The sequence below is a fragment of the Penicillium subrubescens genome (assembly GCF_028828155.1).
Source record: "Penicillium subrubescens strain IBT 31985 chromosome Unknown utg000002l_segment0_segment0, whole genome shotgun sequence".
NCBI lineage: Eukaryota > Fungi > Ascomycota > Eurotiomycetes > Eurotiales > Aspergillaceae > Penicillium > Penicillium subrubescens.
The window spans coordinates 636,989-662,117 of NW_026643152.1; the positions used below are offsets into that span (position 1 = coordinate 636,989).

Genomic DNA, 25,129 nt, shown 5'->3' on the forward strand with positions numbered 1-25,129 from the left:
ACAATACAATAAACATGGTACCTATTTTTATCCAGTCTAGCAGCAGTGGACCAGGTTTAAGAGAATACAGACTGTCAGAGTGCTGAACGTCTTTGGGATATAAGTGGCTCGTGGTCATTCTTCCGAAATTTTCGAGAAGCATTTCGTAGATCGAGCATTTCTGAAATCACGCCATTTGATCACATCGCCCCAGAATTTGTAATACCGAAAGTACATTCTATCTCAAGCGATGATTGAAGTCAAGGCATTACATCGACAAATAACAAAAGGCGAATTCAGTCTTGAACAGATCAGCAAAAGAAGAGCTAGTGTTTGCGGAGCCTATACTTGAGCCATGAATGAGATTGAACCTGGACGGATAAGTTGGGAAAGATTCAAACTTGGGCAGGACATTAATATGTACTGAAATAGACTATCAATTCCCTACCACTGCTTGCATTGGCAAATGATCAATATGGGGAGGTTATGATTGTTAAAATGAGAAATTGTTCAAGTAGATCAGAGAACTAGGTAGATTCTGGCGATGTCGATACGTGTCTTAGAAACAGAAGAGACTAGTTATTACTTAAACCTACTTCAACACCCAATGTTACTGGCTTGCTGAGCCCTTTTTGCCTGCTGATGGTATTCAACGCTAACAGGGCATAATAGGAGGTCCTGGTCCATCCGTGATATGCACAATCAAATGTTCAGAGAACCATCACTAGCTGCAATATACAACTTTTGCTCTACGTTGAAGCGGCAACTTATGCTTTTTATTGACGTCAGCGGAACAAAGCTTATGGCCGTTATTATTGCCGAGATATATGGCCGTGAATTTGACATCAATGACACGAAAAGGGCGACTGCTGACTCCTCGACATAGTCTCAGGGATAGATCTATGTGTGGACAGCGGTTATTGTAGTGGAGCAAGCATCAGAATCATCACAATCTTCAACTAGGTCCTTGAATGCGATCGATCTTGATTCTAAGAAGCCATTCTATTTTCCTTTATACTGGGATTTGAGTGGAAACGAAGGGGATGGACGGTGAGATGGAAAGCCGCATTGATTTTAAGGCTATCTTCTTCGTGGGGGAGGCCTCGCGCGCACAGCCCAGGAACATCGATTTGGAAATCACCGAAACAAGCGATTGTTTACAGCGAAGGCGGCGAGAAACTGAATGCATAGTAGACCAGGAATGAGGCAATTCATCGGCCTGTATCGCATTTGTTCCTCAAATATATTTCAAGTGTCTGTGAATCACCAAAAACTTGATGGCCAAAGAATGATATGCCAAGTTTTGGTAGATTCCAAAAACCTAAGTGAAACTATAAATGCAAGTATAAGACACCCAGTGACTCTCGCAAGATGGAACACCTTCTCCTACCAGACAGGTATTGTATCGCCCGGGGTGAATCAGACATGCAACTCTTACTAGCACTTTTTACCTCCGTCTCGGTGGTTCTTGCCGGGACACTTCAGATAATGGACCATTAGGGGCAATGCTTCGTGTACTCTACGGGAAATTTCGACTGCACTGGGATTTCAGAGCCATTCGCCCCTCTGAAGGGCACTTCTTGCTCCAGTAAGGCAACCATTCATGATAAAAAGCTAGTACTAACAACTTCCAGATCTGATTACAGCGCGCAACCACACCAAATCCGACTCCGATACAGTCAAAGTCAATTTATGTATCTCTAACGAGCATTTCGCCTGGGTGGAGGTGTATCGGAGTGGTCTACTGTACTTCCATAATGATCAAGGAGACGCAGTGAACTGCAAGATCGATAAAGCTCTACAAAAGGGTAGCTTATGCACTGCGGAAAGCACTTCAAGGACTGTGATACCAAGCGAAAATCCTCAGCCGACTTCATCTGACGCTATGTCCTCCCAGGCCTCATTTGCGACAACAGTATCGACCACGACCCTTTCGAACTCGAGCTTTATTAATTCTGCGGGGGGCTGTGAGTTTTGAAAGCCTTCATCTATCAAGGCCACTTTGCTGCTTGACTTGCAATTTTGTCTGTCGAAACTGAGTCTACCCGGTGACCGTGAACACATGTGACCTGTGGATTTCTTGCTATGTCCTGTATCTCCTGTGTCCCCAATTGCCCGGCCTCAGGTTTCTCTAATTGTTTGACTGAATGCTTTGCGAAGATTGCAGTTTAGTGCAACTATTGAAGTATGATGACACGTGTATCAAGAAGGCCAGGAGAATCTGCTCACCGATTTGATTGCTGGCTCGGTAATTTCATTGTCTTTGTGCTGTTTTCAATGGGTCTTGGTTAGTACAGAAGTTATTCAAACGGCTTAATCTTCCAGGCACACAAGATGTACTCCTCCGATAACTCAAATCTTCCCGGAACTCCCATCGGCATTTAACTAGAGAAAGCCCCATCTGGCAGGAGTGTAGCTAGCTGTCGGAAGCTGAACTTCGGCAATGGCACTCAAGTCCCTACTAAGCTACTGCTGTAACCTTTTACTGACAAATTTTCTATCTGTTCCCAGTATTTGTTTACAAAGGACTTACGGAAATACATCACAAAATTGTCTTTATCTTTCTAGTCAGGCCAAGCGAAACGGCATTCGTTTCTCTGAGGGAATGTGAATACAGCCTATTATCGGATAAATTTTGTCACGACGCTTGATATATGTATACCATAGAGTGAGCACCTGGAAAAAAGGACTCCAGATTTGGCCATGAGGGAATCTCTTGCCGAAATAATGTGGGACATAGACAACTACTCTTGAAGCTCTTTTTACTTTGTTTCTCACAAGGTTGTCATTCTTAAGCATAGCTATCGTGAGTTCTGGAAGGACGCACACCAGGAAAAAACAAAGAAAATCCGGTCCACGCTTGCTCGCCGTTCATTTACTGCCTTCAATAACTGCGAGAGGGCATTTTAGTGGAAATTTCTGTTCCACGCGCGCACATATCTGCATGCTCATCAGGAGAACCTCCCAATCCTAAATCAATGCCGCTGTGCCGCATAGTAAATGACCGCCATGGACCCGTAGATAACCAGACCGAGACCTCCGAAATATATCATGCTGTAGTACACAAAACCGCTCGGTATATCATCTAATCTTGCAAACAAGATCCGGAGTGCATAGATATTGCTTGCGATATAGCCCATCAAAAATAGAATTGCCAGGCTTCGAACGAACTGAATGTAGACGAAAGAATACCGGAACCCGTTTCTCTCCCGTACAAGTCGCAGGTAGGCGGCGAGGATGAGCCCAAATGCAGACAACAAAGCCGTAGGGAGAGCAAGAACCAACATGCTTTTAAGTACGTTAGTCAACATATCATCGAACATGATAGCTAGCATGGAGTGATCGGATATGGTGTGGCTTGGTCTCGCGTGATCTCGCATGACGATTGCACGGATTTCGACCGCGAGCTGAAATGGGTCGTAGATAAACTAGTTCTGGTGACGGAGAGTTCCAAGAGATGTACTGTACGTAAATCATATATCCACTCGCTCTGACATGGGGTACTTTCAGATAATTTCGTCTGAATGCAAGGATCTTGCCCCAAAAGATAGTCCGATCAGGCGAAGAGTGGCATGGAAAGTGATTGGGGAGGTAATACTCTAGGGACATCTTATAGTATATGCACACAAACTGCATTGCCACCGAGACCCTAAGGATGAGGTAGTGAGCCGACCAGCTATGTCAGTGCTGGGGGCCCTTACGACAATTTCAGGTCAAGACTGTGGCTATGTAATGGTTCTCCTAGGAACTACTATGTCTCAGAAATAGGGCATTCATCGGACCTGGTAGATAAGTGGCAAATACTGTCAGCCTTGCGCCTGAGGAGCGAAAACTGACGTTCTTGGTGGTTACGTTCGGAGTAACCCCCATTCCGGTGACATGAAATCCCCGATGTGGTGAAACGCCCACCAGGTACCTGCACATTCGAGGCCCGTCACTTCCAATACATAGCCTGAATATTGCCTGAAAGTTGCAAAAACAACAACCATTGAATGCTTTCTTGGTAGCTTTTCGAACACGGATTACAAAATGTTAGCGTGGCGAAATACAGACCGAGAGGCACTGCTAGAGAGTCCGCCGTTGACAATTATCACGCCAAAATCACGTCCAAAACGCTTGAGATGGGTAAAAAAGGTAATGTTGCATCCTTTCGTCTACCTTCCGCCCAAAATGGATTTCTGAGCTTATCATAATCATATTGCCTGGGAGCATACCAATTTTGGTGAAAAGCTTGGCAACAGAAAGGTACCTTATGAATCCGTAGAACCAATGAAATATTCTCTGGTGGGCAAGACCCGTCGGGACATTTCGCAGCTGGACAAAGGTTCGCATTCTTTCATGGCGCGAGGCGTCAACACCACTCACTCAAGGTGAGGCTTAGAGATTGGTTCGAGTCATTTGAGACGGATACAGGGTGAAAACCGACACTTGGCTCCAGGTTGGCATCTCGGCGGTCTCGTCTATCCTGTTTCTACAAGTGGATGGTTCGTAATTTCCACCTTGCAAAGTTGCTCTTTCACCCACATTGGGACGAATTGACAGTGCAAGACACTTTCTCCGTGCCAGATGGCAACTGCCGCAATAGCTATGGGCGGTCTTTGTTACTGGCTTAGATAGATTTATAAAAGTAGTCAAGTATCCGTTCACTGAATATCTAAAAGGACAAGCAGCGCACGAGAATGCTATCTATTAGAGACACGCTGATTTGACGGTCTATGTGGCTCTGGAGGCCAACTTACGCTCCAACCATTATTTCCTTTCAGGATCTTGACCGAGGTTCCTGGGAACGCTCTTCTTGGACCCGGGAATTTATAGACTCCTGGGAGTCTCTAATTTGCCTCTGCAGATTTATAGAATGGCGTGCCGGCCTAAACCAGAAAGCTGGGATGATGCATCAGGGTCCGAACAAGGGATCTAAAAGCGACCATTCCTTCCACTGATACGTTTTGCGACTAGTTTGACTACCATTTGGCATCTTGACGTTCGAACTTGGTACGATCTTTAATCCAAATCATGTCGCAAAATCTCAGATGTAAGTGTTCAGAGTTGCTGATTCAGCTTCCTCCGGAAATTCTTCTCTACCTGTCGGAATTTTTTCACTCATCACGAGATCTGTTTGCGATGGCCTGCGTGAACAGAAATTCAAAAGATTTTTTCCTGCCGTGTCTCTACACCTTCAATGTTCGCCATCAAGAAAGCTCCGCGTTGATCTGGGCCGCTCAAAATAACAAAATCGCTCTGGCAAATCGTTTGCTAAAGGAATATCGAGCAAATGCCAACACGACAGATAATAGATCTCGCACGCCTGTTTTCCACGCTATTCAATCTGGAAGTGAGGAAATGATTCAAACTCTTTTGGAAAGTGCGGCAGACATCAATTGGAAAGATGACCAAAAGCAGACCCCACTGCTATATGCTCTGCAGCGGGGACACCTATCCCTGGCGCGTGTTTTATTGCAGCATTTCAATCCATCAGTGAATTGTATGGATACCAAGGGTCGAAATGCTATCTGGTATGCTGTCGCCAATTGCGATGAGGAATTGGTACTCTTTCTCTTAGAACTGCGAAGCGATATATGGATGATGGACTGCCGACAGACTACCACTCTCAGCCTGGCGATTTCCAATCGAAATTTGCCTATCATCCAGTTGCTGCTTGATCATTCACAAGCTCATCCTTCACAGCCTCGACTAGTGGACGTCCATGCTGGAGACCACCCGCTTTGCTTGGCCGTCCAGGCTGATCTGAAAGAAATTGCCCATACTCTGATCAAATATGGTGCAGATATCCATGTCACGGACAGATACGGCCAGCCCTTGTTGCACCAAGCCGCCAGCAACGGGCATGATGACGTCATCAAACTGTTGTTGGGCCATGGAGTCGATGTCAATAGTACGGACCCAGGGGGCCACACAGCACTGCATTTCGCTGCATTTTATGGGCACAAATCAACTACAAAGCTTCTTTTGAGCACGCCTGGAATTGACATTGCTGCTTCTGATAACGAAGGAGCTACACCTCTCTGTGTGGCTGCTCGTGAAGACCACCGATCCGTCGCATTGCAGATTTTGGCCGAGGAACCAGCAAATCTCAATGCACGCTGCCTGGGCCAAAAGACTGCTCTTCACTTTGCGGTTGTAAATAGAAACCTCCTTCTCGCTTGTCTGCTGGTGGACTTTGACTCACTAGACCCAAACATCTGCGATGAGCAGGGGTGGACGGCCGTTAGCTACGCGGCTGGTCAGGGCGATCTGCGGATGTTGGAGCTTCTCCTTACTAGGAGCGATCTAGATTTGAATGTACCGCACGCTCCTCCCATATATCTTGCCGCCGACAGGGGACATCTGGAAGTTGTCCGCCGACTTGTCTGTCATGAAGAGGTCGATCTCAATCAGACCTACTGTCACAAGTCTCCACTATTCATCGCGATCGAAAATGACTACCATGGTGTTGCAAAACTGCTTCTTGAACAAGGGTCTCGACTGGACGTTAACGCAAAGACCTCTCTTGGCGACACAGCACTACATATTGCTGCCTCTTATGGAAATCTGGATATTGTGAAGCGGTTGCTCCGAGACGATCGACTCGATGTTGCGGGGACTAATCGATATGGAGAGTCAGCCCTGCGACTGGCAGCCCGGAACGGAAGGGAGCACGTTGTCAGGCGTCTTTGCCGCGACCACCGGGGAAGAGATGTTTGCCACTTGCGAAGTGCCATGGAAGCCGCATCAAATCTTCGGATTCTTTATATCCTCCAGGGGCAGTTGATGAGACATGGAGTGGAACCTGGTGTGCGTCGGTCGGCTCGACTTGCCCGAGTAAGTTACCAGGTCTTGGAATCTTGCACTAGGCCGTCACTTCGACGGTCGGCGCGCTTGCTAGAGTCAAGAGTCAGTAGATCTTAGATGGCGAATTCTAGCCAATGTGAATTCTAGGTGACTAGTTTTCAGGATTCAGGATGGTGTCCCCTTCCTTAGGATTAGTAGAGGTTATTATCGGCAACTAAGAAATCCAGTAATTGGCAATAGGAGCATATTTATAATATCAGAACAGGAACGGGGAATGCGAAAGCGCTACCCCTTATCGTTTTCCACCGTCCGAATTTGTTTCAACCGTTGCTTGTACGGCCCTGTGGTTATCTGTTGATTGTCTTGTCTGAAGCCATGACTGTTACTGTAGCTAGGGTGGTTAAGAAGCCACTCACACGCCTCCACAAGCGCTGATTCCGTTTTTAATTTATGGGGAGTCAATATTCTCGAACTTGAGGGAATCAGCAATAATTGCCGATACCCATGAGGCAAAATGATCTAGTTCTCGAGGGGCAGCCGATCGGGCTTCCGCGAGCGAGATCCATATATATGAGAGTTTTCCATGGAGACATAGAGTTTGACAGTGTCGCGGAATCAGCAATAGACACGAAGGAAACCTATAGTGGGTTGTCCCTAGATCTCGATACGTAGAGCGAGGAATCAATGTAGCAGGGCTTTCTCGCGTCCAGGGTAACCCGTATTTGGAGCAAAATGGTGGCACCCGCCTAGATACTATACGGAAGAACAGAGATATGAGATGCAAGACTTTTCAGTGGCCTACACCATAAGCAGCAGGTGGGTCTCTGTATTATGTCACTATCCGCCCTGTCGGCTTCATGTATGATCCTAACAGGGTTTTCGTTAGATATCTCGCAGAAGTGAGAACCAGAAGCCAGCACGTGGAACCAAAGTACCCATCCCAGTGATATCCTACTTGAACCGTTGAAAGCACATTTCTGGCCCCGAGACCAAGAACAGAGGCTTTGGGATCAGGCTCGAGAGCCCTAAGAGCAAAGTAGCTTTTGGGGCGAGTGGTTGCATTCCCAGATTCGATTCAGTCATTCGCGGCCGATGGAGATCCCAGAACCATTCGTCTAGTGACCCGCTCCGGACAGAAGCCTACGCGTAAATTCAAAGTGCCTGCCCCAGGGCATCTCACCAAGATTCCAAAAACCAAAGGTCTGGTCCTGGGATCTTAACTGAACGTTCTGGGAGCGCCACAGCTTCCGGGATGAGTTAAGATGATCCTAAAACCGACCGTGCCGTAAATAGGTTAACCTAGTTTTTGTGAGATTTTTCATCATTTCATATCCCGCACAGCCGCGTTAGTCACAAGTATGAGTGCCTGCCCTCATCTCTAAGCCTATGCCTTCTATGGAGAGATTTTTGTAGCGAGCGGTAGGCTATGCAGAGATTGGGCGCCAGGCTTGGGGGGTCAATCAAACATTCGCAGTGGGTAACGCTGAGAGGCTATACCGGAGCGAGCAGCAGCTCGGTCGATATTTTGAGGCAATCGCACCTAGGAAGAGGCCTTTGTGGGCATCGTTGTTGGCGCGTAACGAGGAAGGGAGTACAATAGGGCACTGTCCGGGCAGGTCTTGGTCTCCGGCTCATCTACATATATCAAATGATATCTCTACGGCATCGTCGCAGCGAGTCTCGTTTCTGACCATACATCCCCTTGGTGTTCGATAGACGAAGCTTCCTGGCGAATGAGCAAATCTAGGACGTAGCTTTCAATTCTCAAAATTACGCAGCCAATGTACGGTAGTATGGGTACACTCAATGGAGGCGTCTGCATGGATGGTAACTATGTTCACGCGCGACCGTACTCAAAAATGAGGGCGCGCTGACGTAGACCTAGAACACAACACGTTCACCAGGCTCGGTTTCAGATCGTAGCCAATACTGAAAGTGAAATGATGGGGATAATCTAGCAGGCCGCAGGGAGCCGGGGATCCACCGCACATCGTTAATAAATGTTGATTGTTGATACTAGGTTGAAGCCTGAACAAACAAAAATGAGTGTTGGGAAAAACCACCGCTGCCTCACCAGATGTAGCACAAAGAACTGTTGCCATGGCATGGCTCTCGGAAAAGCCTTTCACTGAATCACCTTCATTGTTGGCCACCCCACCGCCGCAGTAGAGAAAGGTTCAACAAGCATCACTTTGTATATGCATGAGGCTGTTTAGATTGGCGACATGTAGACAAGTCCACGGCATTGCAATATGAGGCACGCGGCAACAAGATAAGCCAAAAACCTATAAATATGGCCTTCTCCCCGGGGTTTTTGTCGGAACAAACCTCTGCCTTGTCGCATTGGATGGTTTCCCTCGCACTAAAAAGCCGTTAGATGCTCTGCAGCCCATGGTAAGTTCTTCACCTTTGATTCTCCAAGCCATTGCTGTCACTCATACAAACAGTATACACCCATCTAGCTCTCGTTAGGCCCTCGGCGGTTCACTCCACTCGACTCGTGTTCGTGCCGGCTAGCCAGGCCCTCAGCCTACACTAGGCTCAAACCGTCCGTACATTCGCACATGTTCATCAGTCTCGTTGAGTCGAGATAACCATATCAATTTTCACTAGTCTTTTGACGATAAAAAGACAAGTGAGGGTTCCTGTGCAGGTTAGTTTTGTGGCGGCACAATCAACCGGAGACTATGCTGAAACACCAAATATTACGACCAATTCAACCGCTCCAAGTTAGTGTCACAAATATTCCGCACCCACCAGCCAGCCATAGACGAAAGCCAAATCACCGATCAGTCCAGAACGTGTGACCCAGCTCTTTATATGAGCCATGAGTCTCTTGTCTGATCCACTTGCTAAGTTATGTCCGGCAGAAAGTGACTCCAGCGAGACCTTCAGGGATCATCAGCGTCTGATAATGATGCATGCGTCGACTTGTACAGCAATATCTTGAGAGGAATTTGCTAGGTTCACGCACACGTCGCCGTCGTCTCGAGTGATTCGAAATCTGGGGGAGTGTCCCGCGGCATAGCTACATCTGCAGTCCGCCACGGCTAGAGCTGCAACTGGATCGTATTAAAGTATTTGATGGAACCTAGGTATGTCCCTTCGTCGTAATATCTCCATGATCCTGGTCGAAGCCTACGAAGGGCGATAAGGGACATCGGACAGGATAGGAAGACCGTGGATAGCCTCTCATGTCACGGAATTCATGCTGACTACCTTCTGCCAAGTGGTACAAGGCGTACCAACTCTGCAAGAAATCTGCGGGATGCGACGCAAATTCTTGAGCGTGCATTATACGCATCCATTGCCCCGTTCATTAAGAAGCGAGGATTCTCTTGCCTTAGGTGTCTTTCGTATGTGTCAAAGTCAACGGGAATCATGGTTGCTGAGATTAAACCCGTTCTGACTAGAAGCAGTCGTCGCTTAGAAAGTTTCAATCCTAGTCGATGAACACTAGCTCCTCGTCGGAGGCAGTCATGCATCACATCATGGCAAGATGTCAAAAATGCCTATGACGGTGGGATCAAACCGATTACCTGCGGAAAAATACACGGACGATCCCGCAGGTCCACATCCGAGGAGTCAAGAGTTCTTCTTCCTTGCAACGGGCGTCGACCCTCGTGAACATCTCCCAGTCTGATGGGATGGCTATTGAGCATGCAGGACTACCTGAAAGGTTTGCTGCCATCTCCCATTCCCGAATGGAATTCTGATTTCTCTGTGGCCATTGAAAGGGAGACATCGCTGTGGTCGACGACAACACAACATGGCCAGTGGATTCCATTACTGGACGAGTATGAATGTCTTTTAACAGGTCAGTCCACGAGCGTTCGATGGGCGTCGCAGTCTGGTACGACTTTCGAGTCACCAAACATCGGTTCATCCACCTCACGCGAAACCAACGATATCGACAGCGCCAGCTTCCTGTGGTCCCGTTCCACGTGGATGAAGCGACTGTCGCCCCGGCTCCTGAACCGAAAGTTCTCGTCAAAATTAACCTGAATGGCTTCTCAGGATCGGATAGGCTGGCGGACAAGATAAAAGCCGTGCTGACCCTCACGCATACGTGGGGAATCTCCTTCGGTGGCTTGGCAGCTCTTAACCGCCACAGTCGCATGGATAATTGACCATGCGACGATAAGAAGTTGTCTATAAGACTAGATACATCCTTTACAGCAGAAATCGAGTAGTAATTCGAAACCGTCCCTCGTGTCGCATCGCATGCAATAGCTGGGGGATCCACAAATGCAGCCCTCCCCTCGTCATCAACGAGGGACAGACGAGGACTGAAGTGACTGTCGTGCGCCATTGAGCCCACATCTTGAGCATCGGATCGTTTGCCATACTTTGCCAAATGGCCACCCCTTTGATTTAGCAGTCTCATGATTTTCATGATGAGTTTTTCACCTTTAATACTGTCCGAGCCCTTCACTTACTGATATGAACAGCACCAAACCCCAACCTTTGAAGTCACCAGCTCTGTTAAGCAATGAATCTCGTGCGTCTGCTCCGTGCTTTTGCCTACCAATCGTCACACATGACCTTGGTTGAAGGGCAGCCCAATACGACGAGGCGTTGGGTTGAAAGTGGGAGGAAGTCGGGCTGATCCATGCCCAAGTCAGCTGTGCGTTGTCCAAACGGTCCACCGCGCATCTTTGGAGCAAATCAAAGTGTGGGCAATATTGAACATGAAGACTTGTGAGTAGGCTCTCTTTCACAGAATGCATACTGTACTGAAAGAAGGGTTATAGTTCAAGCGCGGCGACAGACCAATCCTGCGGGATTGGCAGAGCACGGCGCAAACTTGCACGCGTCTTGCACGACCTCACCGCCCAACCGTTCGCGGTGAATCTTTACCGAGGCCACTAAGGTGCCAAGCACTGCTTAGCGACGCGTTCCCTACCGCCCATTCCCATTTTGACGTCCTCGGAGACCGCGCTGTCTTTCCACCCAACTGGTCGGCTTGACTGGGCAATCAGCACCCACACCCTGTTCCATTCCTGCTCATGACAGACCGCTCAACATTGGCCAGCCTTCTAATTCTTTCCGAGTAACAATATCTACCTGCCGGATGATCGATACCCACCGATCTCGATCGGCCTGTGCTCTGAGAACTTAGCGAATGTGCATTTCAGCGTGTCATCCGCTCGGCCTTTGTGATGCGTGGATATAAACGCTAGCGGATCGCTGTACTTCTGCAACTTTTGCGAACGAATCGAGACGAATCCGGGGTTCCAGGAAGAATCCGATGAAAAACAACACTACTCTTCCCAACGAAAAAGCCGATGATCCCGCCGAACTCAATGGGCCATAGAGACTCGTCCAGCAAGCGGCCCATACGCAATTAGAACCGCTGGCACCTCAAGGCGTACCGGTTGAGCAATTCAACTCAATCATGGTTGACACGAAGGCAGGAATCTGTGGAACAGCCAGGCAGTGCAAGCTGCGTCACGCTTTACTTGACGCACAAGTAAAGCGTGAGCCGACTGTTTTGCAGAGCCATCTACCAATCAGCCATCGGCGGCGAAATCGGCCTCTCCAGTTCCGATGAGGCTTCGTCTTTCGAGGTAATTGGCCTGCATCACTGCTCAATCATTTCCCGAGCTCTGAAGTCACGGGGAAGAGTGCTCTGAAAGTTGCCACTCCCTTGCTATCCTTTCCCAATAGAGCGCCGTCTCTAGCGCTGTCGAGCCAATCAGGATCTTAATAGAGCTGCCAAAATACGGAGAGAAGCATCTTTCCACGTGATTACTGATTTTGAAGCACCGGTGCAGCTTATTTCCTCATTGGGACTATCTCGCTTCTCTTCTATCACGTGACCATACAGCACTAGCCTCAAACCTGCTTGAGACAAATTGATCTTGAGCTTCAAGAATGCATGCCTATTTTATTGCTGAGCAGAAAAGCGCAGAAAATTCTGTGTTGAGTGATGCCCATTCCATCCGAGAAAATGGTTCTGGGTAGGTGTGGGAAGCTATGAAGAGGAAGCAATGATGGTGGAGAAGCCTGTGGTGAGAGAGGCGAACACTGGACATACTCGAGAGACATCTAATGCTTATAGCCATATCGCGCTGGATGCGTCAGAGACTATGTTACACATCCATCACGTTCATCCACCTTGCCCGATGGGCTCCAAATTGAATGAGTGGTCGTTGGCGCAGGGAAGCATGGCGTGGATGTGCAAAATTCGCTGCTATTGCGGAGGTTGTGTCTCCTTCAGCCAGTTCCTGCGACACTTTCGTGTCAGTCCGTGTGTCTATTGGTGTATGATTTCCAAGGTTTCTAATTCAATGGCATCCCCGGGTCGTTCATTTTTGACCAATTCTACCGACCTCAGCAGGCTCTTCTGGCTTTGACCTCGAGAAAATCATCGTTATGACCTTGAATGATGCCACATGACGTGACTTTCTTCCGTCTACCTTGGAAGCTATGAAGAGGAAGCCATGATACTGGACAGAGCTATGGAGCGTGGTAGCAAGGGCTCATTGTACCTCCGTCTTGAGGTCAATTCCTTTAACTATCTATGTAGTCGCTTTTACAAGCTAATCTTCGGTAACTTAGACCTACGTAGACTGCTGACTGCGCTGCCGATGAGATAGCCGCCTGTGTATTACGGTCTTGGGAGTCGGGAACCGAGGTTGGCCTTCTGAGACCGTCGGCCCCGCCCATGTGGAAAGCGACCTCGACCACGCACTTGTTCGGGACTAAGCTATGCTCGTTTCAGGCTGATCCCGCATCATTGATTTGCTATATGTAAATCACCTCTGTGATCAATCTAGTTGCTGAATACTTATTTATCCTCGTAGTCTATGTTAGAGTATTGTGTATTGAATGTCCTGGCACTTGAAATTATTTAATCAGTATCCGTTATATACTGTAAAGGGACTGTAGTTAAAATAGATTGTCCCCAGAGACATATACCTATTTCCCAGTGCCCAACTCAAACTTGACATTACAGCAATCTGATGACGATCTGGGTCTAGTCCGCCAGTAGGCGTGTCTAGGGAAATGTATTTCTCTAAACCATATGAAGTACCACTGTGATATTTCCAAGAGATAGATTGGTGTAGTTTCTTTAGTGGTCATAACACTGTGTAACCACTGGAGTGATTCATGACCATACATACGAGTTTGCTGTCAAAGTAATATTTGTATTCCGAGGGAGACACGAGGCTGGATATACGACGAGAAGACCAAGATGATTGAGATCAACGCAGTGCTTTTTCTGAATGCAGACCAAAATGTGCTCAAAGGGTGTGAGCCAGACCGGTGGAATGACTTAGGTCTTTCCGTCTGCCAACGCAGGTCAACAACAACAACATCAACATCAACATCAACATCAACATCAACATCAACATCAACATCAACATCAACATCAACATCAACATCAACATCAACATCAACATCAACATCAACATCAACATCAACGTCAACATCAACGTCAACATTCCCCCTAATCCACGATTAGGCGTTCATTAACTTGACTACAACAGTCAGTTTTCTTGACTCTTTCGAGGTGCCATTAAACTACGTCACTTTAGAAACCGAAAGAATTTCCCTTTTAATTAATTAGTTTAGTCTTTTACTGTTTCAACCCCATATTTTTAAAGCCAAAATTGGACAAAAACATTTGATTTGGTTATATTGGTTTGAGATGGGAAGACCAAGTGTCATCTGCAATTTATGGCCTCTCTCATACTCAGTGTCTGGATCAAGCCGTGAATATCACTTGATGTGCTTTCAGTATAGTGCTCAGTCCTGTAATATTGCGAGAAATTCCAACACAGAGTTCTATTTGAATTGTGAAGCAAAGTTCAGTCGCTGACCAACATGCCGACCGCGTCATCTATGCTGCCTTTTCTCACAGACCCAGTGTACATAGTTCCAAAGCTTGGAACTTGATCGACTCCCTTGTTGGATGTAGTCCGGTGAGTATAATTCATAAGCTGCAAAAGCAGGTAAGCGTTTGATCGAACCAAAAGCAATAGCCTTCTCATACCACATGTTGATAATTTTGCCGACGGCAGCGCTTGAGACTTTGCGGAGTTTTGTGCAACCTCTGGAATACCCTGGAGCCATCGTCCAACCATGCCGCGATCGATAGAATCATTGCTTGAGAGACTGCCTCGTGTGTTGTCGTCGGTGATTTTCAGAAGTCGGTTTTTCCTGCAAGTCTTTGAGGTCGTCGTCCGCCGTGTCCGCCTCGCACGACCAAGCCGACGTTTTCGTAGGATATGATATTCCTTCCCTCGTAAGGATTCAACAGATCGGCTGACCCCGAATTGCTTCGAATAAGCTTGGGCACGGTCGGTCCACGGCAGTCCGTTATTCTCTTCTAGCCAGGGAAGAAGGTTATCTTCTTCCCATTCCGACCATCCTGTTGCACTACGCGAGTGCATGGTGATAAACTCACTCGCAATGGGAAGAATATTTTTTGCGCACGGCGAAAACAGAGGGCTAGTAGGGTGACTTTGTTGAGCTTTAATCCTTCTGGTTTTACGTGATCGAAGGTTCATATCCTTTCCCAACGAACCACGGGTCATCAAGTAATTCCTCTGAATAGTTGATTGAATTGATTAAACTAAATGAATCAACTAACAAGACCCGCCTCAACACATATCCTATCCACCAACAACGACGGTTGTCAACGTTGGCCGAACCGAACCAAGTCGAGGCACACAAGCGTCGGCCCCATAGATAAAGGATGTGACATTAAATAAACTTTTAAGATCAAACCATGGAACTGAAAGTGCTGCATTTATCATGTTGATAATTCCACGCCTCAACGGTGAAAGACAGAGTTTGGAACAGGTACAACCCTTTTTTCAATTCACGCGTGTTCTGTGCCTCGTGCGAAAATGTAGATCTCATTCAATAACATGGGGTGCCATTTGAGCTGATGGAACCATCAACGCTGACTCAAGGGAAAAAAATCAGATCGTCAGAAATTGATCTCTATATTCGGCGCCGGAAATAGAAAGTACGGAAATGCATAGCTGGGGGCGTGGGCTCCAATTCAATTGGCGGAGATTGTGAAAGGAACACAAATAATATAAGTAGCCGTCGTCTACTCGGAAACATATATTGCCATTGCTCGGTGAACCAAAAGACCACAAAATTCGCCCTTCGTTGCACGACACTAGACACTAGTATGGGTGCCATTCGAAAGTCTTCCATGTATTCCTCTCGACGGCCCGACTTTCGGAAACAACTACAACGTGCGCTGAGTCTGTCCTCATTTGAGAGCGACGAAACTCACAGCGCCTCTGAGATATCCATCGGCAACACCACGGAGGATCAGCATTCGATGGTGTCGAAGAGTGCTGAATCTAGCGTGCACAGCGACAGTGCAAGTCATACATACGAAAACCAAATTGGCCCTGAATTGCCCTCGGTTGCCCAGATGGCGGAAATTGTTGAACTGCCGGAACGTCCCTACGTCTAGCGTTCTTTGCTTTTTGACCACCGGGCGCAATAAAGTCGAATGCCGTCTTTTCTTTATAGCAGGTAGGGATGGTTGGGAGAGGAGCGACTGTTGCAGGGTTGGCAGTGGCATAGGAGGAGCAGTGGCTACACGACGGTCAGCATTTAGAAGATCGAATGATTGTGGGAGAGTCAACTTTCAATTACGGATTCTCCAGTATTGTGAGGACACTGAAAGGTGTTCACGAAGGGGTTAAACGTAGTTGTACGTAAGCGGTCATAATCAACTGGCGCCTGCATAGCTGTTGATCTTCTAGACCGACAATAGAAACAGCGAATTATGCGAGTCCGAGCCGGAAATGGGGTTCCACAGTCATAACAAGGACGATTATTGAGGACAGGTGGAGGAGATGGCCGGGTTCGACAATGGCCGCAGTGAAGATCGTGCGAATTTACAGGAATCGGAACGCTGCAGCCTAAGCAGGGACGGGTTTCGACAAGAGGCGGCAAAGATGCTAATCGACAGGCAGGGCATCGCGGTGGTTCGATAGTTGTAGATAAACGAACCTGGCGACCACAGTCATGACAAGATCGGCGAGCTAACATACCGTGAGTAGTTAGATAGCCTGGCCAAAATAAACGAAGCTGGTTAAGCGCGGGTAGTAGACTGAGAATCGTTAAGAGATAGTTAGTACGTGAAGGGGCGGCTTTGCATAAAACAAAAGAAGTACTTAGCAGAAGAATACATAGGAATAAAATCCAACAAATAGATAGCGTAAGTAATTTTTCCTCTATGAGGTAATAGTCGACGATACTAAGCCTAACGGGAAGGCAGAGAGCTATGGCAACACGGTCATAGCGTCAATAAGTGTAAGTATATACTCTATAAGTCAGGATAGAGGCCTGTCAATCAGGTAGGAGAAATGGAGCCAAGTCAATAGTGTAGAAAGGTCAAAGACTGTTTCTTGAGGATTGTAAAACCTCTTCAACATGGGTCAATTTATATACAGTCTCATCGTTCAAACAGGAAGGAGATGTATCCTTGGTAGGGAAATGGGAGCGGGGTGAAACACGAGGTTTGTGTAACCTCTGTCAAGGGTGTTCCCTGCAGGAGTTCGTACACGTACTGATGCCGAAGCCCCAGCGAACCTCCACAGAAAGCCTGCCGGCTTATCGTCCCCGGGAAGCCTGAGGCACCAACACTTGGGAATAACCTCATGCCAGGATATATCATAACAATAAGGTTACGGAAGACAGTAGCCGAAGCCGATTGGCAGGGTTTGAATCACGGCAACGTAAACAGTGGAATAAAACTATAAAGCTACGTAACTACAACCAATGTTCTGACAATGCTCGGGGGCGTGTCTCGTAGGCCAATGAAGCCAGGCATAGGAATAGGCTATAGTAGACTATAGTTAAAAATACAGCTATAAAATAGGAAAGACACAAGTACTGATTGTAAACGTGCGAGTAAGAGCAGACAAAGTCCTAGAGGCGTAAAAGCTAAGTCATAAAAAGCGCGGAGAAGGGAAGGCTAAGTCCAGTGAGGACTTCATCAGCGAGCAGATCACGGAGGCAAAGAGTGAAAGCGAATAGCAGCGTGTTAAACTACAGTAAACTCCCGTTTTCGGCACTCCCAGGTTAGGCACACATTTTTATTAGGCACCAAAATTTGTTGGATGGACCCACTTCTTAGAGTTTTCCCATATATAAGAGGCCAACCGGCACACCTTTTTGTCTGGCACACAAAACTCTTTTCAATTTTTGCTTAGTCATATCAACCGACCAATCAGAATGCAGGATTCTACCCCTTCCAACCCTTCCACCCCTTCTTCGGTCGCCCTTTCAGCTAAACTGGCTATACCAAAACAACCCAATAAAGGCATATCCGATGCTCAGAAAAAAGCACTACGTATCTATGCATCGGAGACACGCCCTAAGCCTACTCAGAGAGAATGCGCTGAGTGGTTTTCATCTCAATTCAATCGTCATATCAACCGTGCGACCGTCTCCAAGATTCTTTCATCCAAATATAAGTACCTTGATACTGGTTTAGCTGGTCAGAACAAACGCCCGTTAGCATCTCGGTGGCCTCTATTAGATGAGGCCCTATATATCTGGTAGTAGCGTCACGAGAATGCCGGCTTTCCTATAACAGGCCCATTGATTCAGAGCAAAGCCGTCGAATATTGGAAGAAAATACCGTAGTATAAAGATCTCGACCCGCCACTTTTCTCTGAAGGGTGGCTATCACGGTTCAAACAGCGCCATTCGATCCGATATTATACCTCCTATGGCGAATCTGCATCGGTTCCGGCTTCGATATATTCCGATATGGAAGCTATTCGGGCTATCTGCGACCAATATCAGCCAAACGATGTCTATAATATGGATGAAACAGGTCTATTCTGGCGTCGAATGCCAAATAGGGGTCTATCGAGTAAGGGTAGTCCTAGTTATAAAAAAGACAAGACTAGGATTACTCTCGCAGTAACGACCAATGCTACTGGTTCAGATCGAATGCCTCTATAGTTAATAGGCACTGCGAAGATGCCTCGTGCTCTACGAAAACTTAATATCCCAGCACTTGGATGTATCTGGCGATAGAACAAGAACGCATGGATACGCGGTAATGTTATACAAGAATGGTTCCGCTCGTTTTATAGGCATATTGGCACACAAAGACGAGTCGTGCTATTACTCGATAACTTTAGCGCGCATCTCTCTGCGCTTGAACATACGCCGCCGCCGTCTAATATTAAAGTCGTTTTTTTGCCACTAAACGCGACCTCGGTTTACCAGCCATTAGACTAGGGTATCATCAGAAACCTTAAGCACCATTATCGGAAGAAATGGTTGACATAGATGGTTAATATGATAGACCGCGGCGTCGATCCTACGTAGAGAATGAGCCTCTATTACACACTACATTGGATCACCCAGGCTTAGAGACGTGACGTTCTAGATAAGACTATTCAGAAGTGCTTTATTAAGAGCACGCTTATTAGCCCTAGCACTAATGAGATGAATACGTCTCCGTCTGAGGACCTTCAACTGGGTGATTTATACGCATAGGTGACCGACCGGCTTCCTGGTACAGAGGTTATGGCATTAGATGAATTTCTAGACCCTCTAGGAGAAAATATCGACGTAGAAGAGCCTGATTTATCTGATATTATCGTTCATTTTTCAGAAGAAAATACAGGTAGGGATAATGGGGTTTAGGATAGCGAGGACGACCAGGACGAATATATATTCGGACCACCGCTGGATATCCTCTCGCGTATTAAAGCTACTGAATATATACATAAAGCTCTTCAATTTGCCCAGCACCAAGAGGGAATTACTGAGAGAGATCTACGTGATATAGAGAGGATCGCTCATCTATTTTCTCGATTCGAGATCAATGGGAGGAAGCAGAGGAGGGTGGATGACTACTTTAGACCAAAAACAGACTAGTTCTTACTAGATTAGGGTTAGCGCGATATTAGTGGCACACTTTCATTAGGCACATCGGAATTCTGATGCACGGAGGCCCGTGCCGAAAACGGGAGTTTACTGTAATGAGAGAACTATACAACCGAGCTTTACAAGCAAGGACGAGCCAGTCATAGAAGGGAAACGTAAACAGAGGCGAAGAATGAAGCCCTAGAACCCTAGAACTTTTAACAGCTAGGACAGATCGAGACGGTCTTGGCGGCAAAAATTGACCAATTAGCGGCGAGAATTTGGGCAGATTTTACAGTGCGAACTGGTGACGCGCGCTGTCGCACGCCGTGGCCCTGAAACGAAACAGGTACGAAACTTGAGTCGTAAGTTGAATGATAATGTGGAAGTCGAACAATTAGTCTTGATAACGCACCGGAAAGGTACACACGTATGTCCGCTAGGACTAGCCAATTATATATATGCCGAGTGACGTAGCAAAGTTAGTGTATGATGATTGGACGAGCGTGCCCATAAAAGTCAAAACGATTTGAACGGAGGGGAAAATGAGATAGTTAACTGGTTAAACAAGCATTTTTACGTAGGGTAAGCCTGAAGAAACGTAAACCACAGGTTGAAGATCGTGGCAGTATTGATCACGAACGACATCCGTCATGAAGACGAAGCCATATTAGCTCTACCTTCCAAAGGGCCAAAAAGTTAAAGAAAAACATACAACAGCCAGGATTCGCATGTGGTCACCCACCATACTACTAACTGGCCGGCGTGTGGCTTAAGTACGGCTGAGCGGACGGGAAGCCCTGTTCTCCACACCCTATGGTCGTATGTGCTAAAGATACACTAGTGGGGGATCATATAGATATCACAATATCACGCAGTACTGTAGAAAAGGTGATGATAGAATCTAATGCAGGTATATACGCATGTTAAGAAACTTAAGTCAAGAACAGAGTTATACAACCAAAGACGAGTCAGCACGAGCTAGTCGTAGAAGGGAAACGTAAGATGTAATGATTGGACGAGTAAGCACGTAAAAATATATCCATAAGTCAAAAAAAAGGAAGTAAACGGAAGGGAGTATCTATAAACAAGCATTTTTACATAAGTAAGCTAAACAGTTCTGCATATTACTGGATATTTGACTGTGGCCACAATGGAAGCAACGGAAACATAGTCTAACAGTTGACACGATAGATGAGCTCGAAAATTTACGACTTCTACGTTTAAGATTGTACCAGCCAATTACTCCTCTGTTGTCACTCAAAGATCAAAGAATTCCAGAAGCGCAAGAAATTATCATTGAACCATGTTAATGTCAATAGTAACGGAGAAAATCCATCACTGAGATATCGCTTGTGTTCCCTTGTAGCCAGGCCGAGGTCTTAGGACTCCCCATTAGGATTCTCCTCCGAGTACTCAGGGTGCTCCTCATCTGATGAGTCGCCCTCGTTGAGCAGATCCCAAAACTTCTTCTCCGCTGGGTCGAGTTGCTGGTAGATCTCCCATATCTGTCTCGCATAGTCAACACGGCGCATTAGGTGAGAGCGCTGGGCCCAGAGTAGCTCTAGCATCCGGAGTAAGCCACGGAGGCGAGCGGAGCGGACCTGGTGGCAAATATGATGCTTGCGGACGCAGCGGGTGCACTGAAAGTACGGGATATTGAGATCCTGCTCCATAGCACAGGAGCTAATGCTACAAATCTCAGCTGGGCGTCGTCCACCGGCAATCCACGTAAGACATTCAAGGCAAGTGACCATCTCCGTAGGCGGGATATGAGAGGGCGGGGCGGCGTGCGACATGTCATCATCGCTGCGAGTGTCAACAGTAAGACCCCCCTGTAGATTGCCAGTGGTGGAGGGCCTCTCAGAGTGGGAGTCAGAAGGGGTAGACGGGGCTTGGGAAGCCATCTTCTTGGGTGTTATGTGGCAGAAAGAAGATCAAATCAACTTGTGTATTCCAACGAAGACGTCAAGGCTGGAGAGGTGTAGAAGGAGGAGAGGGAAACTGTCTGACTGGAAGGCTTTTAATATACCATTGCTCCCGGAATCTACCATTTCCAACATCGGCAGTTTGTCCTGCTGCCTGATTTCTTGCCTGATTCTTCCGCCCTCGATCATCAAATCGTCACATTCGTCACACCTTGTTATAAGGTGAATACGCCTTAGAGAATTTACGAGTTCCCTTGGGTCAACGGCCCGGGAGGATTGTATCAGCCGACGAGCCGTCTTCCAGGCGAGTCAGTTAATCAGCAGTTACATCCTTACCGATGGATTCGTCGCAGAGTTCAGATTCTATTGGAAGGCGAGCCTCACTAGAGAGACAGGCCTGGATATCGTCGTCTTGTGGTTAAGAATCAGAGCTCGAGGTCAGCGTCCGAGGTCTCTTTATTGGAGTTGTTGGGTTGGCAGGACTGTTCCATCTATCTGCTTGTTTCTGCTTTCCCATCGACGAGGAAACGATGTGAGACGTGAAAATCTAAAAGAATCCTGGGTTTGAGAATGCTCGATTACGCCACACCACTCTACCGAGTGAGGCGCAGCCGATGTGTGCCTGATGAACGTAGAAGATATATATACGAGACGAGTCAAGGATAAACTGTTAAGAGGTCAAAAACTGAGAACAGGGCTGTCGAAGACTTCCTACTTTTGACTTGTCGTAAGCAGTAAGTGAATGCCGGAGAATGCCATGTCCTTGGGATACAATAGTAGAGTTGTGAGTAGGCAGGAAATTAGGCATAAGGGCAGACTGCCAATTTAGGAAAATGAAGATACCGGATGGAGTTATCAGAAAGCCTTGCAGCTAGATAGTTTTCACCTTTACTCTCCTTCCCGTCTACAATTCTCTCACCGGAGCTAAAGGCCTCTTTCACGACAACATCTCACCCACTTCTGCGCGCGATCCTCCCATTTAATCATCGTTTACAGATCTCTCACCCGTTCAGACTTAGCGGTCGCCGAGGTATGGTACGGCTCGAGGCTTAGTATCAGACGCTAAAGATGAGCCACAGATGTCTCTGACATATACGGTGGACGACTTTATCTTCTCGTGGGACGATGCAAACGACCCCCTGCCGTGCTGGCAGTGCCTTCTGGAGATTGCGCAACCGAATATCTTCCTTTATCAGGCCTCCTTCAATATCTGCGACGTCGCGTCTGGTCACCCTTATCCGTGCAGCGAATGCGTCCAGTATCACCTACGGTGCCAGACAATCCCAATGGTTCTTCGTCCGGAAATATGGTATTTGCTGTATGGTAATCACGCCTTCTCTGATCAGCAGATCCGTGAGAGGTTGTCGGAGATTCTACAGCCTTATCGGGAGCGTCATCAACAGCTCGGGGATGATGAGGCCTAAGAGCAGGGTGGTTGCGAAAGGAATTCTTCGGCATTAGGGTGTTTTACTAGTTGTTTTATGGCCATTTTGGTCGTTCTTTTTGTATGCAAATGCCTATCCAGTAGAAGATTACAATCGAAAAGAGAAGTGTAGTTGACTGATAACATGAAAGTCGAATGATTAGTCTTGATAGGTACCGGAAATACCGGAAGGGTCTATATGCATGCCCGCTGGGATCAGCCAATTATATGCTCACTCAGTCTCGTAACAAAATGCGGGGTAAGATATAACGATTGGACGAGCATAAGCGAGAAAATATATTCGGAAAGTTAAAAGTATTGAACAGAGAAGACATATAAAGGAGATAAGCAAGCACTTTTACATAAGTAACTAAGCACTTTTGGATAACACAGGATATTGCGCAGTGACCACAATGGAAAACACCTTAGACAGCTTAACGGTTAACGCGATATATGAATTAGTTATAAAGGTGAATCCCCTTTGGAGAATTTACGACTTTTCTTAGGTCGACGGCCCCTGATGATTGTGTCAGCCGACGAACCGTCTTCCAAGCGAGTCAGATTGTCAGTAGTTGTCTCCTTGCTGATGGGTTCGTCACAAAGTTCCGATGCTATTGGAAGATGTGCCTCACTAGAGGGACAGGCTTGGACATCGTCGTCTTGTGGTTGAGAATCAGAGTTGGAGGTCAGCATCAGAGGTCTCTTTACTGGAGTTATTGGGTTGGCACGGCTGTTCCATCTGTCTGCTTGCTTTTGCTTCCCCGCCGATGAGCTAGGAGTCACTGGAGCGGTTGTAATGGAACTGAGATTTGGAATAAAATAAACATCATCCACGCCAATTGCGAGCCGGGGCGTGTTATTAGTGACACCGAAAATCCTCCCGGTGATAAATATGCGAGACTGCCTAGCAAGAGCGGGAAATTTTGTCCAACGGTTTCCGTTTCTGAAGTAAATAGAAACAGTAAATGTCACTGACGCCTTGTTGGGGACGTCGTAGACATTAGTCTCGAGGTCGTAATGTAACAGAGTAGACCCGTTGTTTAACTGTCCCCCTCCACTTCGAACTATTCCTAGTAAGGCAACTGAAGGGAGAGCGGCCTCTGGGCAGTGCATATTGTACGTATGCGAATTAGAATGGTCGCCTGGATGACTAAGAAAATCTTTAGTGGTAGGGAAATATAGGTAGGTTTGTGATTTGTACCTTACCAGTCAACTTCATGGGCGTGTAAAATTAAATGTAGAACCCCATCTGGGTCGACAGAAGTGAAGAATGGGCCCCAAGCATAGATGAACTTGTTCGGTTCGTAGGATTGTGGATTGCTCGGCGAGGCGAAGAATTGTATAGTAGTCGGAAGCTCATTCAATTCTACGTCGTCCGAGTAGAGATTCGTTTGAAAAGGAAGATGTAAGGCAGACCCAATTTGTAGAGCAAGGCCCTGTTCTGGTCGAGATGGGTCGGGTCCCACGGTGTCTATGAAATCCCTCAAGTGAAGAATAGCCGGCGAGTTTACCTGAGACGGCATGTGGATAACAAAATTGAATAAAGACGGTGTCAACGAAAACTAAAGGTCAAGGAACAATAGGGACGTCTAATATATACCTGGAGAGAGGAATATATCTGGACATGCGAAAAACTATAGTATTTTAGTATTACTTCCTAATCCCGAGGACCGATATAATCATACGTCATAGGTAAGGAAAGCATATGTAAAGAAAATTTCGATCCTTTTAGATTAGACCTATTTAGGTAGAAATGCATAAGTAGTAAACTTACCGGAACAAAATAGGTTTAAGATACGTAAGTGGAAGGAAGTCATGATGTCGACGATGCTAGGTTCTTTCTTTCATGAGGTAATAGTCAACGATGTCGGGAGTAGCGGCATTCGCGACAGCTACGGCGGGATAGGCCATTGCGTAGTTAAGGTTACGGAAGTCAACAAACCGAATCCGATAGGAGCGCGACTTGAGTCAAGTAGTCAAAACCTTATCCAAGCCTATGCGTAGCATCCAAAACACTCTACTTTGAGTATTAAAATCTAATAGAGGCGTCATTCGTCATAATATTAGGCGTGATTTAGCAGTCAGAAGTGATAAATAATGTTATGTGATTGTCTTATTCTATTACTATACAGAGCTG

General features: G+C 46.8%; 6 protein-coding genes across 6 annotated transcripts; 3 read left to right on the top strand and 3 right to left on the bottom strand.

Annotated features, from left to right (window-relative positions):
* Positions 1-10,428: 10,428 nt before the first annotated feature.
* Positions 10,429-10,898, top strand: N7473_001693 (uncharacterized protein; the record flags this gene model as incomplete). The annotated part of the gene is made up of 2 exons (XM_057147633.1): positions 10,429-10,565; positions 10,586-10,898. 2 exons carry the CDS (start codon positions 10,429-10,431, stop codon positions 10,896-10,898), a joined length of 450 nt encoding a protein of 149 aa, XP_057011287.1.
* A 3,071-nt stretch (positions 10,899-13,969) lies between these two features.
* On the top strand, positions 13,970-14,250 carry N7473_001694 (uncharacterized protein; the record flags this gene model as incomplete). Its single annotated transcript, XM_057147634.1, has 2 exons — positions 13,970-14,025; positions 14,055-14,250. 2 exons carry the CDS (start codon positions 13,970-13,972, stop codon positions 14,248-14,250), a joined length of 252 nt encoding a protein of 83 aa, XP_057011288.1.
* Positions 14,251-14,585: 335 nt separating this feature from the next.
* Positions 14,586-15,170, bottom strand: N7473_001695 (uncharacterized protein; the record flags this gene model as incomplete). Its single annotated transcript, XM_057147635.1, has 1 exon — positions 14,586-15,170. The coding sequence occupies one exon, from the start codon at positions 15,168-15,170 to the stop codon at positions 14,586-14,588; it is 585 nt and encodes a 194-aa protein (XP_057011289.1).
* Positions 15,171-21,023: 5,853 nt separating this feature from the next.
* On the bottom strand, positions 21,024-21,548 carry N7473_001696 (uncharacterized protein; the record flags this gene model as incomplete). The annotated part of the gene is made up of 1 exon (XM_057147636.1): positions 21,024-21,548. The coding sequence occupies one exon, from the start codon at positions 21,546-21,548 to the stop codon at positions 21,024-21,026; it is 525 nt and encodes a 174-aa protein (XP_057011290.1).
* A 1,100-nt stretch (positions 21,549-22,648) lies between these two features.
* Positions 22,649-22,993, top strand: N7473_001697 (uncharacterized protein; the record flags this gene model as incomplete). The annotated part of the gene is made up of 1 exon (XM_057147637.1): positions 22,649-22,993. One exon carries the CDS (start codon positions 22,649-22,651, stop codon positions 22,991-22,993), a length of 345 nt encoding a protein of 114 aa, XP_057011291.1.
* A 542-nt stretch (positions 22,994-23,535) lies between these two features.
* N7473_001698 (uncharacterized protein) lies at positions 23,536-24,515 on the bottom strand (the record flags this gene model as incomplete). The annotated part of the gene is made up of 2 exons (XM_057147638.1): positions 23,536-24,142; positions 24,199-24,515. Coding segments are annotated over 2 exons (924 nt in total), but the record flags the coding sequence as incomplete, so codon positions are not given.
* Positions 24,516-25,129: the final 614 nt, after the last annotated feature.